General features: G+C 31.6%; 2 protein-coding genes across 3 annotated transcripts; both read left to right on the forward strand.

The window, feature by feature from the left end:
• The first annotated feature begins 833 nt into the window (after positions 1-833).
• On the forward strand, positions 834-6,607 carry LOC108908780 (tumor protein p63-regulated gene 1-like protein). 2 transcript variants are annotated; one of them, XM_018712916.1, is made up of 6 exons: positions 834-1,200; positions 1,460-1,676; positions 1,826-2,002; positions 2,599-2,709; positions 3,458-3,591; positions 6,060-6,607. In XM_018712916.1, exons 1-6 carry the CDS (start codon positions 975-977, stop codon positions 6,260-6,262), a joined length of 1,068 nt encoding a protein of 355 aa, XP_018568432.1. In that variant the 5' UTR covers positions 834-974; the 3' UTR covers positions 6,263-6,607. The 2 variants fall into 2 exon arrangements, with proteins under 2 accessions (XP_018568432.1, XP_018568433.1); XM_018712917.1 differs by lacking the exon at positions 2,599-2,709.
• Positions 6,608-9,238: 2,631 nt separating this feature from the next.
• LOC108908779 (glycoprotein-N-acetylgalactosamine 3-beta-galactosyltransferase 1-like) lies at positions 9,239-10,779 on the forward strand. Its single transcript, XM_018712915.1, has 4 exons — positions 9,239-10,001; positions 10,057-10,226; positions 10,335-10,448; positions 10,543-10,779. The coding sequence occupies exons 1-4, from the start codon at positions 9,317-9,319 to the stop codon at positions 10,687-10,689; spliced, it is 1,116 nt and encodes a 371-aa protein (XP_018568431.1). The 5' UTR covers positions 9,239-9,316; the 3' UTR covers positions 10,690-10,779.
• The last annotated feature ends 8,274 nt before the right edge of the window (positions 10,780-19,053 follow it).

A 19,053-nucleotide genomic window follows, 5' to 3' on the forward strand; every position in this document is an offset into this window, starting at 1 on the left:
CCCTCCCGCGCTAGCCTAAGGGCCACCTTAGCAAAGCGCATCCCAGGCTGCATAGCCGCACTACCCTACCCAACCATACCACACATAAACATGACACTACCCCCGGGGTTTACACAGACGAGCCGGCGAAGCAAGAAGAGCGCCAGAAGAAAGGGCCCTAGCCGGCGGGGCCCAGCCAGGACAAAAGGAGGTCCCACAAAGCGCCTACACCGGCCGCATTTGCGGTCGGGGTAGACGACGGATGGGGCCCACCTACGAAGGCTGTCCAGGCCTACACGAGATGAGGCAGGATAAAGAGGGATAATCCCCCTCGATCCCAAATCATTGTGGCCAATTTCTAGCCATAGAATAATGGCGCGCGGTTGTAATGCAATGTTATAAAAACTTAAAATTCTCAAATGTTGATCGATGTTGGTACTTGGATGAGTAACCTTCCAAACAAAGTCACTCACCATTTAATGGCCTGTGCGTCGGTGTATTCACAAAAGCTTTATAAATTATAAATATAGGCGATTTTGTATAGAAATCTACTGTCCCTGGGGAAAATATCTAGGTAGAACTTTCGGTAGGCAAAATTTTCAGGTTGGGAGTTGCTCATTTCCTTGAATTCTTTGACATGCTGTTCAACCGTAGTGACAGAAATCGTCCAAAGTAAAAGAAAAAATTAAAAAGAGCAAGAAGAATGTTCTAATGACAGCTAGATCCTCGCGTCATCTATGGCTAGATGGTCAACCTTGCGGCTTATCGATTCAAATCAGAGATGGCGAAATTTAAATATTGGCGTTGGCACCTCGCCATTCCCATTTGTTAAGAGTGTTGCCTAATAACGATTAAATCAGCTGTTTTCGTGCATGTTTGAAAGATCAACAAATAATAAATCATTAAAGAAGTATTTAATAAACACGTAGACGTAATAATATTTTAACCCAAAAACAATCAAGAGTTGCCTGAAATTAATTTGTCGTGCGGTCAATATGATTGAAATGACTTTGGAAGAAGATTTACCTGAGGAATTCAGGGGCGGTACTTTGAGAATCGGGGCCGAAAACAAATTAAATGAGAGCTCGAAAGCTACATCACCGAACATATTGACTCCCGCTGATAAGACTGATAAGGAATCTGCAGAACTCAGTAGTAATAACAACAATTGTCACTGGAGAAATGCTTTTATTGCACCATTTTCCTCTATCCCAAATAAAAGTACGTATTATTGTTTGCTTTAGGTACTTATGAAAACTAGGTAGATAATAATTATTATTGATTTTCATATAGATAATTGTTATTTAAAATGTGGAATAAAAATAATAATAATTGTAATGTCTGTGCATACTGGGTTCATTATTTGTCCTTCATTATTATCTTTAAGTACGTGTTAACTTTTTAATTACAATTTAAGTTTTAAACTCGGTTTATGTTCCTTTAGAATTAAGCCTAATGTATGTAAGTATTTTATTTGCAGTCACAGAAACTATATGGAGTTCTAAAAGTAAAGAAACTACTCCTGCGCCTAATACTATCGACAGAAGCGTACTACCGTCGATTCCAATCAATGAAGACCCCAACAACTTCTTCACATTCCGTGATGGGGTTATGGAAAGAGCCGTTAGAGAATGTATAAATCAATTTTTGGATCCGACAACTGAGGGTCCACTATATGCTTCGTTTTTGCTCACCCAGTGAGTGTCAAAGTATAAGAAGTCGTTGATAACATTTGAATTCCGAAATGTAGCAAAAGGAGTAGCCAAAATAATATTTCTTATTATATCTTCATCATGATAGGAATTTTTTATACAATACTTACCGTTCTCTTATTTTTTTTTTATAGAATTAATCATTGGGATATTGATAAAGAAAGGCTCATTCTAGTCACAGCCAAAAGTATGGTTCTGGTTAAATACGACTTTATCGCATTAAAGAGGCTGGACTACCAAAAAATTTCTCTTAATGATATCGAAGGAATTATAATCGGTAACTTGGTTTATCCAAGTGGATCTTTAATACCGTAAGTACAATTTTTTATTGAAATTTTTAAAATTATAATTAAAGGTGTAATCTTTAAGGTTTACTAAATAATTTCGATCTTTAATTCGTATCGGTTTTGATAATTCAGTTTTAAATCAATTTGTAAGTGGTAATCTAAATATTGTCTGCTAAATGATTTAAGTAATAAAAATTGTAACGTTTTTATTAGTGACGGGTACTATCGAATGAATGAATTCAGCTATTGAATAAATTAGTAATACTTAAAGTATCAAATAAATTAATTTAAATAAATTGATTCACTGGACGTGGGACTATGGAATGCCATATTTATCATTAGAAGGAAAAATGATGTATCACAAGTTAGTATGGTACGTATTTGTTTATGCGAATAACTATCGTTCTGTCTCTTCTACTAACACCAACCAATGACCGCGACTATCGCCTATCGTCCAACGACTACTAGTTCAGTAGCATGTGGCATGGAATCAGTTAGTTTGTTAACCATTACCGTTTTCATTCGAATACTTCTTTGATTATCGAATAGTTTGGTCCTATGGAATATTTCCATAGTTTCTATTCGATAGTGCCTGTCACTAATTTTTATCTGTTGTACAGAAAAATAAATGGATTTGTCGATGGTCTGTCGAATATTTTGGAAATTTGTATGCTTAAAAAATGGTCCAAAAAAGAAAGTCAGCAGCAGCTTGAAAGTTTGAATCAATCTAGGTATTCCTTATAATTAAATGCAAGACACTATCTGCTTAAATTTACTATCACATCTTTCAGCATTAATATCGTACTTCAAAACAAAATACCAGCATATTATACTGCTTGCTTGCCTTTTAATATAAGCTTTTCTAATGATCTCATGTCTTTATTTTATAAGTATTGTCATTGAAATCAATCGGAACACAGCCGATACTTTTGCTAACTGACCATCACTAAAAACAAAGATGCACCACCAATAATGCACTAGAAATGATCTTTAGTAAAATCACCAACTAGCTGTCGCTATCTCTAACGCTATTATTGTTGTCACCTAAAAGTATGATAACTTCAACTCTCGGTCTTCTCTATTTCCATGACAATAAGCAAAGGGAAACACATTATTGGAACACTATGCGAAATAAACGGCACATTACAATTTTCATGGAGAGAATACATAGAATTATTTTGACAGATTAGAAAATATCTTGAATTAAAAAGTTTCAAGTGGTGCTTCATAGAATCTACTGATAAATATTTTACTGACATTTACATGAGCTCCTGTCTGCTACTCTATCTTATTTTGTCTAAAATGACTTCAAAGTAGTGAAAAAAAATGCTTTAGAGCACTTGCTTTAGATTTTCAGAGTGATTATATCCTAGTCCTTGCCGACTAACTATACTTTCCAGCAGAATTTACTCTTTCCAAGCACATCACATTCTGGAATTGTTATAATGCCATTAATTTTGACGAGCTGCGTGATTTCAGAGAACGCAACATGAAAGGTATACGACTGTTGCTCAAGCAGGAGAAATCCGACAATTTGGCCTCGAAATGGAACCCTTTCAATAATGAAGTTCCATTTTGGACTTTTACCTTCCATCCCCTGTACTTCCATAAAGGTACGAAAATCGTAAATATTGTGGGTGTGTTAATCACGTCACTCTTATAAGGTTAAAATGAAATAAACTGATTAAAAATTGGTGACGATATCAAAGTTGAGTTTTGTGTGAACAACTGATTTGATTTTGATTATTTTTCTTTTAGAAACAACGTTAAATTAGAAATTTTTATTGACATTTCAGTTTTCGGCATGTACAAATTGAGAAATGGGATAAGTTTTTTCCACTGAAATTTGAAACATTCTGCAAAACTTCATCACTCAGTTAAAATAGTGAATATCTTCTTATCTAGTGCCTTCTGTAGGTCTATCTTTCGATAAGTTGAAAAACAAACTTAATATTTTGAACAGAGATGAACAATTTCGTAACTTAGAAGTTCAAAAAACGGTGGAAATATTATACAAGGAATTTAAAATAGTATTTTCGGAAACAATATAAATTGTTTTGCCTAGTTTTAACATTATGATGACATTATAAGTAAATTTGCAAAGAGTGACCCCAAAAATAGCCCGTTTTTCCACAATTTGCAGAGAACTAAAGAAAATAGATAAAAATATGTTTTTGGTCTCAAATTACTCGTCGTAAAAAATCAAGATGAGCATAGCTTTTAGTTTTTTGAAATTTTTCAAAAACCACCCCTATTTAGGGGTTGAAAAGACGCTCAAAATGAAGAATTGAATATTACCAATAAATATAAAAACTATTAGCATGTGAATTTTTCTATTGAATGATTCTTGATACAAAGAAAGATTTATTCTCATGACTGAAATAAGCATGTTGAATTAGAAAATCCATCCTTAAGCGCGCTCAGGGGGGTGGGATCATCCCCAAAAACAGAGAATATCAGAAAAAAATCCAAAAAAAAAATATATATTAAGATAATTCACATGCTAATAGTTTTTATATTTATTGGTAATATTCAAATTCCTCATTTCTGGCATTTTTTCAACCTCTAAGTGGGGGTGATTTTTAAAATTTTCAAAATACTAAAATCTATGCTCATTTCAATTTTTTACGACAAGTAATTTGCGACCAACAACATATTTTTATGTATTTTTTTAAATTCTCTGCGAATTGTGAAAAACCGGCCGAAAATTACAGGTTTTTTTGCGCACTCTCTAGCAAAAAAAAAGTAAAGTTTGGGTTTTGCCAAAATCTGTAACAAGACAATTTACATATTTGTTTATTCAAAACATATTTAGACTATTTAAACTTCAACACCTTGTATCTTCAAAACGAAGACTTCGAATACAAAAATTTTAAAAGAATTGGAAAATTACGAATAGTTATAAAAAATTCCCAAAATCTAGAAAATACAATTAACACAAAAAATTCCATCCATCCAAATAATGGCAAAAATTCCAAAAAAAATATATTAAGATAATTCACATGCTAATAGTTTTTATATCAATTGGTAATATTCAAATTCTTCAATTTTGGCATATTTTCAACCCTTAAGTAGGGATGATTTTTTAAATTTTCAAATTACTAAAAGCTATGCTCATTTCAGTTTTTTACGACAAGTAATTTGCTACCAAAAACATATTTTTATGTATTTTTTTTAATTCTCTGCAAATTATGAAAAAACGGGCAAAAATCACAGGTTTTTTATGGCCACTCTTTAAAAAACTGACGAAAATAGACCTGTTTTATAAAATGTGAATGTTTTTAAAATATTTTGTTAAAAGAAAAAGCAAACAAAAAGCTGGTGTCATTGTTTTATATGTAAATAGATAAAGTTGGCAGCCACCTTATGAAAATTTGTTTTTATGTTTTTTCATATTTTTTAATATTCTTAAACCAAAGTAGGAACAATTTTTTTAGTTATTAGGTAAAGATATTTCATATTTTTATTCATAGTTATTATTTTTTGCATAAATATTTTTATTTTTTATAAAATCCAAATGAAACTCCTTCTCGGGGACATCAGTTTTTTGAATATGCAACAAACATTTTTGCTTGCGGCGTTTTTTTTTCTTTATTACCCACCTAGTAAAAAAAGCCACGGGCCACAATGTTATAAGCCGCCACTGAGTTGAGTGGAGTGTCCGCACGGTTCTAGTCCTGTGGTACATTTTTTAACCGTTTATATCCCAATTTAACCATGTATTTTAATTAATGAGAGAGATATTGATGTGAGTCAAAAAACAAATTGTTTATAAATATTGAACTATAATTCAAGCAGAAATCTGGTGCACCCTGCAGGATGTTTTACATTTCTGGGAAAAACATTTTTTCCTGGAAAAAAAACTGATTCTGTAATATAAACATCGTTATCAAGGAATAAACCTATAATTAAAAAAAGGACTGCTAAAATCGGATTAACCGTTTTTGGGAAACTCAACTTTGAAACGGTGCCCACTTTAGAGGCAATTTTGTGTATTTTTCTTAGTATGACGAATGGAATGTCATACCAATGTTTTATTAAATGCTTATAGACGATTTATCTTGCTGTTCCCTACTTTTAGATTGCACGGATGAAAAATTCCGAAGTTTGTACAACCTAGAACTGTTCATCGAACAGCTGTGCACGGCGGTAAACAAAATTAAGGAAAACAGCGTAATACTACACCATAACATCTTACTAGAAAATTACATCGGATTGGGGTCTATAATACACAACAGGAATTCCCTTGGGTTTTTTAAAGTCAGAGGAAAATTTAGTTTTTAGAGTATCCATATAAATGGGAGATGTTTTCGATGTGATATTTGTCATTATATTGTTGTCAATTAAATCGGTTATGTCCAAATAACTCCTACTTAAAATATATTTTTAAACCTCCACGCTTTACCGACAGTAAATCGTCCGAATTAAATCCGGACCAAGAATACTACATATCCTATAGTTATTTAGACATAATTGTCCCAAGTTATACCTCGAATGATTCCATTTTATAAATGTTTGTGCACATAATATATGAATGTACGTAAATACTGTACCGCACTTTTATATGGTTTATTTACCTACTTTATTGATTTATAAACTTTTATTGGGCCTAATAAATGGTTGTTCTTAGGTTAGTCCTTTTTTTTTCAGTTCCAAATTTGAATTTTACCAAAAAAAATTAATTTCGCTGGTGTTGAAATATTTTTTAAATTCAAATCAAGTTTTTAATAAAAAATATTTGATACCATTTTTCATAAAGTTACGGCAAGTTTTGAGTTGTCAAATTTTGTTGGAAACAAAAGTTCTCCCAAAAAATCACAACTATATCGTAAAATTTTAAATGAAATGTTAAAAAATCCAAGAAAGAAAACATAAAACGTACAATATTTTGAAAATTTTCCTTTATTTACATTTTAGCGTTACAAATTACCTAAGAGTTTTTTAATCCATAATTCTTAAATTTGTAAAAACAGCATTTGCTATATACATTGCATAACATAATAATTTTTCCAGTCAAAAGCTCGGAATTCACCAATTTCCTCCCGTTGCGTTTTCTGTCGAGTTGAAACACGGTTGGAACTCTTGAGAAATCTGTTCTAGCCTTACTTTGTTTGTATTCATAAGATTTTCTACGTCCAATTTTGCATCGTCCTCTTCGCTAAAATTGTGAATATTTTTCCCTCTAAACATTATATGTTGCGTTTCGTGCATCCCAGTTTCTTCAATGTGTAATTTTTTAGATAAACCATTTAAAGTATTATGCACCTTTTCGGATAAACGTTCCACGTTTGTAATGTTGCTTTCAATTTTCTTCCAAATTTTGTTGTCATTCGAGTTCTTGCCTGTACCGTAACACAAATTGTAAATGTTTGTATTATACGATTCTTTAAATAAATTACCTAGATCTGTAACAGATTTTGTATTTAAATTTTTCTTACTTCCAGAAAAATTCTCGATTTCCAAGTTTACAGTTTCGGCTATCGTCGTGGCATCAGATTTATGCCTCACCAATAATTTTGCACAAAGAACTGATATTTCTTTTATAGGATCGCCTTCCTGGGGTTTGTTTGCTACACTTGTAAGATTTTCCATTTTATCGTTACATTTTAGGACAATGCGTTCACTGTTCATATAGTTCTTAGTAGAATCAACAGTTTTTTCATAATTTAAAGTTTCTGGACAAATTCTTGATGAATATGGATCTGTACTTATAATTGCTTCTACAGAACTTAAAGAGGAACAATTTTTAATGTTTGCCTTACCATTTTCTGATATAAAATAATCTGAATTGTTCATTTCCATTTCTTTATTTTCTAATTCCAAAAGTGGTGCCTCGTTTCTTATAATCCCTGTATTTGCTGTTAAAGAATTGACAAGTGGAGTGTATGCATTATGCTGCGATGAAGATATAAAGTTGTCGTTGGTAAGCATTTCCAGTGGAAATGAAGATTCTTCATTATCAACAGTGGTAGTTCGCAATAAAATCTGTTTGGGATCTTCATTATTTAAGTGTGGTATTTCAAAATCTTCAGGGAATGAATAATTTTCAATAGTTTCCATTTTTGTAGATAAATCGCCAAGGTTTAAACTTTTCTCAAATTGTTTTAATAAATTGTATAGCTTGAATAGAGACGTTTGAATATTTTTAGCGAAACATTGATCTCTGGGATTTTCCAATTTCATTTTTGATATTCGTTTCAGGTATTGCACTACTTCTAATCTTCCTATCAACTTCTTACCTTCAAGGTGAAGAAGAACTTCGTTATGAACTTTGTCAAGAAATTTTGAGTCAGTTAATACAACTCTTTTATATTTTCTTTCCTCAGACTGTTTCTTATTTTCATACACTGAACAGTAAGTTGAATCAGAATTAAAATTTTTAAAATTCATTTCCACTAGATATTTTCTCACTAAAAAGTATATAGATTATAAAATCTACCTCAAACCTTTGATTACTAAAGTTTGTAGTAAAGAGTAAAGATAAATCTTTCAATTTTTTTTTTACGTAGATTCACAATTTATATTTTAGCGGTCAAGTAGGCTTTGAATTTGATTATGGCATTCTCCGAGTGTGGCAGCACGGATGCATCCTAATTATTCCTAATCATGGCTGTTATAATGACAGATTGCATATAATACACGGTTTTATTTACCTGAAAACTCGATTAATTGACCAATCAACATTTAGAATCGATGAGGTATGAGGTAAATAAAATATAACCCATAGACCTGCTACTAAAATCTGCCGTCTTTCTATACTAGAATTACTAGATATAAGAGAAAGTAAAGAATTATGACATTGGGTGAATTAACCTAGATTCTTCATTGTTATGTGGATCTATGACTGCAGCGGGATTTTTAGGTTTCTCAGAAAAATTATTTCTTTACATATTGCATAGTTTTTGTCTCAAATAAAATTGAAAGTTACTTCACAAATACAAATAATGCAGTAGTTATTTACGACCAACAGAAAACACAGATTATATCTGTGGATTATATAAATATAAGGACCCAACCATAGACAAAGGACCCACCCTCTAATGAGTAGATCAGTACAAGTAGAAAACCACTTGGCAATTGGAAAGCAGCTAACGGTAATGATCTAATAGCGATTTCCATTGATGCACCGAGTGCGCATTCAGTGTGTTTCCATCCTGTATTATCTACAGTGATAAAATAAGATGGAAATATACTCTGTGCGCACTCAGTGTGACAATGGAAAACGCCATAAGTTTTGTTTTCATGGAGTGGACGATTTTCTAACCTTACTTTGTTCTGTCAGAATTATGAAAACGAAAATAAACAGAAAAATTGAAAATCATGTAGGGAAATGTTAATATGGTTCACTTTTATTTAAGATTTGTAGCTTTTGTTGTTGGAGTTCTTATAGGTGTGTCCCTGGCTGTTTATTACAAAAGCTATGTGAATATTAATGTAAAAGTACCTGAAAAGAAAACGATTCCGTCCTATAACATATGGTTTGAAAAACAGAAACTGACAAGAAAATTTATACCATGGGATAAATTAAGGTACCAAAAACACGATTATCTCACAGAATCCCAGTATTTGTCTAATAAAATTAAGGTATTGTGCATTATTTTGGTGCGCAATTCAAAGAATGTTGATGCAGTAAAAAATACTTGGAGTAGAGGTTGCACTGGTATTAAGTTTATAGAAATCTTTGGAAAAAATGGTAAAGTTCCTATGAAACGAACAAAAGAGAATTCTTCATGGGTACTATTATGTTCAAGTTTAAAAGATACGAGTGACAAATACCACTGGATTGTGGTTGCGAATGACAATACATTTATAATAATGGAAAATTTAAGATATTACGTAGTAAATTTAAATCCCTCTGATAAGTATTATTTGGGGCATGCCGTTACTTTCTGGAACACTATCTATAATTCCGGAGACGCTGGTTACCTATTAAGTACAGGAAGCTTACAGGCCTTTAAAAATAAATTTCAAGATAGCGACTGTTCTACAAATACGTACTGGAATAGGGAAGATTTCTATTTAGGTGAGAATAATTTATTGTTGTTCTATTGTGAGTACTTATCTCAATCAATTTTAAGGAAAACATTTATCAAGCTTAAATATTACACCTACAGACACTAGAGATGCGCATGGGCTCTCAACATTTCATCCATACAATTGGTATCATGTGTTTTTTCCCGGAGAAAATTATTATAAAACTAGTATCTTTCCAGTAAAATGTTGTAGTAATAATTCTATAGCATTTCAAGTAAGTACATATGATTAGAAATAAATTTTTTATTATTATTTTCGAAGTTTTATAACTTTCGAACTTAAAATTGACCTGTTTAAAAAATTAATTTAGTTTTGTTTTTAGGCCATCGAAGGTGACAAAATGTATACTTATTATTATTTATTATATACCTTACAAATATTTTTGGATGGAAAAGTAGGGAATCAACCTCCAATTGATGCAATTCCTGAAGAACAGGTAATTATTTTTGAATTATTTTTCACATTTAAATTTTTGGCTTATGCTATTTCTGTATATTAATGAATATGAGCTTACAATAAAATTTCTTTAGGTATGGAAGCAATTTTTGAAGGAACGTAACATTCCTAGTGAAAATATATCGAGTGCACAGTATTACAAGTTATGGGAAGACTTAGTAGACGATCCAAATTCCTTTGCGTTTAATATGAAAAAGGAAATGGAGTTCGATTACAATTAAAGATCTTTTATGACAATTTCGAATATTTATTTTGTTAAGTGGTTTTATACGTTTTATATGGAAATTAATAAAATAATACTTATTTTCGTTGAAAGAAGTTTCATTAAGCAGCCATTACAATTTAACTAAACTAACTGAATTTAAAACGCCTTCTGTGATGCCGACTATAAAAATAATTTGATTAGTGTTGCACTTATTTTATGAAATCTTGCAATTTACGATTTCTTAATGTTAATAGTTAAGAATAATTTTCTTTAATAAAATGGTTTATTGTAGCGTTAATACTGATAAAAAAATTATAAGTTTTTACCATTGTTCTAATTTATACAAAAAGTGTTTTGCACTGTTTTATTATACAAAGTGTTACTAAATGGTGCATTGAAAGAATTCCCTAAGAAAAGTTTGAAAACAAAATTAAGTTATAAAAACAATATCTGAAGCGATTCAAATTTAGCATGTTGCTTTAATTGCTCACAAATTAGTCCAAAAAATTGAGCGTACTTTTTCACTTTCAGCGACCTCGAAAACCTCCGTATACAAAATTTGGTGGTTCTTTCAAAAATTTCGTCCGCCATCTTGATTTCGCCGCCATTTTGAAATGGTCACGGTCATATCTGAACGTAAAATTTTCCGCTCTCCATTTACGGGGTCAAAAAGGGTAGGTTCCCATTTAAAAAAATCGTCTTGACTTGACCCCCATAATGATCAAGTGGTCAGTGGTCATGGGTCATGGCATGATCACCATTGAATAGCCAGGGAAAAATCCTAACTTTGCCTATATTTGGTTTTTCCGGAAAATGCATATCGCGAGATTTCTGGGAGTTTCCATACTTTTATGCCACCCTGTATATACCATTTAACAAATTTGTAGACAAATTACATGCATCTAGACATAAACCGATCTTTGATAAACTCCAGAGAAGAGAAACAATTTTGAAGGTACATGCATCATTACTCTTCTTCTTATTTTGTTCAAATTGAGCATTTTCTACTAGTTTTGGCGATGTAGGTAGCACCAACGTATTTTTTAAACCAAATGTACCAAATTTTACGCAACTACCACACTGATGCTCATAAAGGAATAACACTTTTAATTTCCAAGGCATACTGACTTACTACGAATTTCAGCAGGCCATTTTTCAATATGTAACATTTTTTGTCTTTTACAAGAGTCGTTTTCATCCGGAGACACGCTGTATACAATCATATATGTGTTATTTACTATTTACGTCTTTTTCTAACAAAAAAATTACGTAGTGACCTGTAGTTATTAAAATTAACAGGTATCCTGAGGTGATTTACGAATGACATAATATATCGTAACAAAAACGAAAAGTTCACCATCTTCGAGCTCATCTCGGCTTGATTTCCCGATCCGGCCCTAAAATTGATTTTTCGATATGCGCCAAGACACGCCTGGATCGTACCGAATCGGTTCTTCTTGCCTCGCTTCGTCTCGGTTCGGTCGGACGTCGCGTCTGTTCTTGTTTGTTGATTATTGTTAGTCACTAGTTTGTGGTGTGCGGGTGAACGTGGTATCCCCGGATATTTCCCATTTAGTGATATTTATTGTGCAGTTGTGGTGATTAGTGCTACCTAAGAGCAATTCCTTAATTACCAGTCGTGGTAAGTGTACATTTGCTGTATTTTAGCCGAATTTTTATAGAGAATAAGGGGTGAGTATCAGAGGTTACCACCCACGCCGGTATTTCGCAGGATCTGTCGGCTACATGCCTAACTAGGGAGGATTCGCAGGAGGGGTAGATTTTTCGGTACAGGCCGAGGAATACGCGGATAATGCTATTTAATCGATAGCACTCTTAAGTAACTATATTGCTAATCGGAATTAGCTTTAGAATTTTTCTTCCGCGGTATACGTACGATTTCCTGCAATCATTTTTTAATATGCGAAACGTAGCTCAAGGAAGCTTCATATTTAATTTTTATAAGGAAGGAGCGAACATTCCGTCTTGCATATATTATGAAATGCGAAAAGGATGTTTTAATGGTGTCGTCTCTTTTCTCGACGAATCAAATTTTGAAATGGTACAGCAGCTGTTCTACCTAGACGGTTGACCACCTGCTTTTCAAGAAATATCGACGGAATGGGTGCTCCCCTCAAATTTAAAATGCCAAGACCAGAAATTTGTAGAATAGGCGTACCAGTCAGGTATCCAAGAATAATATAAATAAGTTTGAGTACTTAACGTGACTGAGAACATTTCTGAATTAGAATAACTAAGAACTAACAGATAATTATTATTGTCTTTTGTTAGGGATTGTAAGATACGTAAATGCTAATAATTAGAATGATGTCCCAACCCAAACGAAACAATTACGTATTTCCTTATAAGTCACTTCATTGCAAGGAGCAGGTATTAGAAATAAATCTTCAAATACTTCATTCATTCAAATATTTTGTGAATAACTACCTCTACCTAACAATTAAGACATAATTAGACGAGGTATGTGCAAATGCTTTAATTTGCTAAATTATTTATTCATTTTAAAATATGTTAATATTTTAACGCTGGTAATATTTAATAATAGTAATGTCTAGTAACAAATATCGTGTTTGAATTTCTTTGTAAGTGTATTTAACGATAAAAAGAGATGAAAAAGTATTATACATCACCATCAGACGTAATGTAATTCATTTCTCCACCGAAATTCAGTTTAGGGTGGGGCATTTCTCCGTCAATAGGCCCGAAATCGTTGCGTTGCAGGCCCAGATATTATACCTATACCATTTATTGGTATGTAATTCTTGTTAATTGCAGTACAAACTTATTGCAATAGCTGTATAGTTATGCATAGATTGTGTGGGTTTCCATAATTCCTAGAATTTTTAATGAAATTTATTCAACCTGACAAAAATAAATACCCATGCGGATAATACAGTCGACAGTAATCTCATATTCAAGTATACCTAGTACTTACATACATATACCTAATAAGTTTAATCAGAAAATTGTACAGGGTGTGTTAATATTCCGTGTACATGGAGCTACCGCAGCTTCCTGCGATCTAAATGAATAGATTTAATTAAATTTACTTCTATCGTAAGTTGCTTCGTTTAGCCGCCAGAGGTCATCAAAGTTGACAAAAAATTGTTTTTACATAATTTTGAAACGCCTTTTATGAAAATTAATAGGTACCTATATTAATAATTAGAATTAGAAAAGATCTAATAAAAATAATAATTGACACAAAACTATTAGGTATAAATACCAAAATTTTTTTGGAAACCCTCTATAAAAATGAAACTTTTTGGAAAAATGACATGTTTGAATTTGATTGAATTACCCCAATACCTTTAAATTATAGGAAAGAAAGCCAGACCTAATAATAAAATTTATGTTATTTTAAATAACCTCTTTCTTGTAACAGTAAGTGAAATTTCTCTTTTAAAAATGCAGGGTGCCAAGTTTGACATTTAATTTCATAGCCAACTTTTGAATTTTCGATGATTTAAAAACAACAACTACAATACTATTATTAGTTATTCGCGTTTTTGTTGAAAACGACAAAGTTTTTTGAAAACTAACAAGGGTAAGAAAAGTTTCAGAATTAAATGCCCAATAAAATAAAGTAATAATTTTTTAAGTCCGCCAACATGTCTATTTTTCGTGTTGGTCTTTATCAAGAGTGATAAGAGTGGAGTGATATTAGAAGAACAAGAATCTTTGAGTTTTTTATATTAATACATCATTTTTAATTTTATTACAGATAATTATAAACTGTTTATTAAATATTGCTGGTATAATTAATTGAATACTAGTTAGGGAATTAATTCTTGCAATATAGGCCAGTCATTGTAGCTTTTTTTCGGGAAAAAAATACTATTAGAAGTTTCTCTGAGGAATATTGTTCAGAAACGTGTTACAAACAAAATATCAAAAATCAACTCGATACTAGTTGGGAAACTTTGTTAAAACAATGGTCAAATTTATGGAAAAGTGGTTTTTTGACACGTAAAAAAACTATTATTCATAGCGAAAAAAAGTTTATACAAAAAAGGTAGGTATTAAATAAATCTGTAAAATAAGCCTATAAAATGAGAAAAGTCCGATTAAATTCCGATAATTTGCTTATGCACAAGAGCTCAAAAAGTGTCGAAATTGTCCGCTTTTTTCAATTGCTAATAATTAATGCAATTTTAATCGCAGACACTTGTAATTCAGGATTTTTTAGGCTTTTTGCGCCCTTAATAAGTGGTAAAAATTTCAGCCCAAAAACTTCATTAACTTGACGTTGACGAAATTTGTTATCTAAGAAGATGCTATTTTCAATTCATTTTTCCCAAGCTCACAGGCGTTGTAGGGTTTCGATCATTAGTTGTTTTTGTACCCTAAATAGTTGAATTGACATATGCATTTACTGACAATTTAATTTTTCAAATTTAATTTGTTTAAAAATTTCGCAATTAAATAGTTGAATTCACCTTAATGTTAATGTAGGACATGAAAATATAGCTCTTAATGTATACTCTCTCCAAATTTCGGCTCTTAATATTAATAATTAAGGTCACTGCGATTAAATAAAAAAAAAATTATCTCAGCTTCTAATCAACTTACGTTTTTTTTTTTAAATTCGAAGAAAACTAAATTATAGAGGTTACTATTTTATTTTATAATAATTACCTATCTTAACAATTTAATAAATATTAACATTTTTTCAGTCGTTTTTAAACAAATTAAATTTGAAAAACTAAATTCTCAGTAAATGCATATGTCAATGTGCATGCAACTATTTAGGTACAAAAACAACTAATGATCGAAACCCCACAACGCCAGTGAGCTTGGGAAAAATGAATTGAAAATAGCATCTTCTTAGATAACAAATTCCGCCAACGCCAAACCATTGAAGCTTTCGGGTTGAAATTTTTATCTCTTATTAAGGGTGTAAAAAGCCTAAAAAATCCTGAATTACAAGTGTCTGCGATGAAAATTGCATTAATTATTAGCAATTAAAAAAGCGGCAATTTTCTACCATTTTTGAGCTCTTGTGCATAAACAAATTATCGGAATTTAATCGGACTTTTCTCATTTTATAGGCTTATTTAATACCTACCTTTTTTGTATAAACTTTTTTTCGCTATGAATAATAATTGTTTTTACTTGAGTCAAAATACCACTTTTCCATAACTTTGACCACTGTTAAAACAAAGTTTCCCACTAGCCTCGAATTGATTTTTTGATATTTTATTTATAACAGGTTTCCGAAGAGTATTCCGCAGAGAAACTTCTAATAGTATTTTTTTTCCCGAAACAGGCTCTTTCATGTTATAATGACTGGGCTAATATCCTTAGTTAAGAATTTTTAGAAACATTTTAAAATTTGTTTGAAATGAAAAATAAAAGAATGTCGGTAAAATGACAAATCTGTTCAAATCTCCTTCTGTTGCAACACATTTTTATTATTTAATATGTCTGCGATAAAAGAGGAATGTAGAAAATCAACGTTGACTTCTTCTTTACATATTCCTTGTTTATTAATTTTTATAATGTAAATGTCGGCGTGGTTAAATGGATTACTAGGTAACTGTATTGCCCACTATTTACATCAAGGCAGCTCAGAACTTGTTTACATAATAAAGCCTCAATAAGGCACAGCGTACAGAAGTTCAAATAAGTAGGCGTAACGCGCAACAAAAGATTAAAAATTCTTTTGCAAGACGCCATAAAAAGTGACGGCGGGTTTTCTCTTTCATATTTCAATGTACGTTTCCTTCCATTATTTCTCCTGACGAGAACGGTAACAGGATGGAAAAGTTGGTCGGCTTCCGAAGAAGGCACCGCGATTGTGTAATTAAATGGCGATCGAAGGGTGTTGACATAAAGCGAATGGTATGTATAAAGCCGGCTCCAAATAATATGGTCACTCGATGAACATGTTCATAGATGTAGCTTTGTTACATCTCGCCCACACTTCATGTCTGTGTTTAAGACTGCAAAAAAGCTGGGTTATTCGTTCAATAAAAATTAGATTTAAGACAATTTTGAAGAAAAGGTTTTTTTTTTGGAAAAGGACCTAGAAAAGGTGGGCAGATTTGGAATAACTTGGATACTTCAGATGATCTTGTTTTGTTGTGAGCGCTTAGAATAGCAACAAATGTCATGCACGCGTGTTTACAAAAGTGTAAAAATAGGCCAATAGAAATGCATACCTACCCTAATACAAGTGCCGAGGTGGATGCAAGAGCCTTTAGTTAAAAATAGACCCACCGCCTTGGTTTTAAAAACAAAGAATGGACCGCTGTTCATGCTCCACATTCACAAATGGTTTAACGCTGAAATTGTATGTCAGTAATGTCAGTAACATTCAGGAATTGGAAAAATATTTTTGAATTGCTTATTTCGCAGACAAACATTTATTTGTTTTATATTTTATCTCGTTTGCTGCGAAATTGTATTCGTATGAAAAGGTCATGATACTTATCGTAATGGTTAAAAAATAACAAGAAAAAAATTTAAAACAGTTGATCGAATAATATAAATAACACATGACTTCAGATATTGCTCAAGGAGTAGTATTTTTCCTAGATTTTTTTTGATTTCATTATTGAAGACTTCTTATTTTCTTTATTTTTAAAGATATCGCTTTAACTTTATCGAGAATTTCACAAAAGGTCAGATAATTAGATATTTTTTATGTTTCTGGGAAAAATGTTTATTTGTTGACATAAAGTGTTGACATGTTAATTCTGTTTCTCAATTGTCAAAATAACACTTTAGCCAACTGGAATGAAACTGACTTTTGTTCTAAAACAAAAAAGACATCGAAAAAAGCGTTTTTCAAATTATTATTATTTTTTAGTTATTGGAAATTTGTTTATTTATTTCAATTTAAAAAATCGGCAGTTTTTGGCTTAGGGTCCAAAGCAGAGTTTCGAATGTTTTTTACTCTTCGGAGCAAAAAAACTTCATTCTAAAATAAAAAGTAACTGTTAAAGAGCGACTGTAAATAATAAAAGTAAATACTTTGCAGTTCAAACCGTGACTTTTATTGAGCATAAAACGTTTTTTATTTTCTTTTATAAACACCTCCCTCTGCATAAGGAAGGTTTATCTGCTACTGTAGTTAACAACTTCAATTATTATCTTTGCATTAGCGTCATCGCGTTTCATTTTATCCTTACCCTCACTGCAATCGTCGAATAAATGACTTAATTGTAAATATAATGATAACGTTAATCAGTTTAAATACTATACGCATTTAACGACTGCTGTTTGTTGCTCTGTAAATATTTTATTTAACATAATGTTTATGTGCTGTGAACATTTACATGTTTGGGTTGGTATGGGTTGTTAAATATTGAAAGTTTCTCTGTAGATAAGCTGTAATTCTTTAACAAATAATTAAGTTCTTTAAGTTCTTTTATCCGAGAAGTAAAGACCGACTGCGATTTTTTATATTGTCAAGAATATTATATTAAAAATATCAATATTGCATTTCATCTATTTTTAGGAACAGAGAAACGTCAGTGAGTCTTATTTTTGGTGCTTTGACAGGGCATAGTTTGTTTTCATAGGTAACTATGAGTTTCTTACACGAAACATGATATTTTGCATTTTAAACAAACAAGTGGTGATAAATCAGAAGGAACCCCATAACTTCTACTTTCATTGACCCAAAAATAAAGATGTCCGCGTGAACTGTTTCCGAGGCATATACTTTTGAAGCCAACAGTGCTGCATGCATTTTTTTTAATCGCATTATCTTGAAAACGGCTAATTTTAAATATGGAAAAGCTTATACAAAGTGACGCCAAAATTTAACGTAGAATCCAAAAATGCAATAATATACAGGGTGTTCCATTTAATATAACAAAGTTGGTGGCAACTTCCGGAATAAGCGGAAGTGCAACAGTTTTGAAAATATTTCCATTGAAAAGTTCATGGCTGGTAACATGGGTATTCAAATTTTCAACAAAATCCTGTCATGGTAACTTCGTATCCTTCTAATGAACTAGTTGCGTGAATAACCCTGTATATGAAAGTATGGCTTTATTTTACTCTTGTGTAGTAGCCAACCACAAAAAATTATTGTTTAACGATTCTGGATAATTTCTATGATTCATTCTAGGCGAATCACTTGAAAACGCTGCCACGCAATTGTTTTCGTGACATATGCTATAATTTACCTCACTGAGAACTATAATAGATATTAAACTAAAATTTATGGACATTTAGTCATTGTCCTAATGATTATTACTCACTAAAACGAGGTCTATAATAATTAATAAAGTGTTCAAATACTGAGTTATGTTTTGGACACATTATGACTTACCTTTATGTTTTAATTACAATTTGTAATTAACAATAGCAGTTATATTATTTATTGCAAGTTAAATCGTATTTA

This window comes from Anoplophora glabripennis, unplaced genomic scaffold (assembly GCF_000390285.2).
Source record: "Anoplophora glabripennis isolate ALB-LARVAE unplaced genomic scaffold, Agla_2.0 scaffold416, whole genome shotgun sequence".
NCBI classification, from domain to species: domain Eukaryota; kingdom Metazoa; phylum Arthropoda; class Insecta; order Coleoptera; family Cerambycidae; genus Anoplophora; species Anoplophora glabripennis.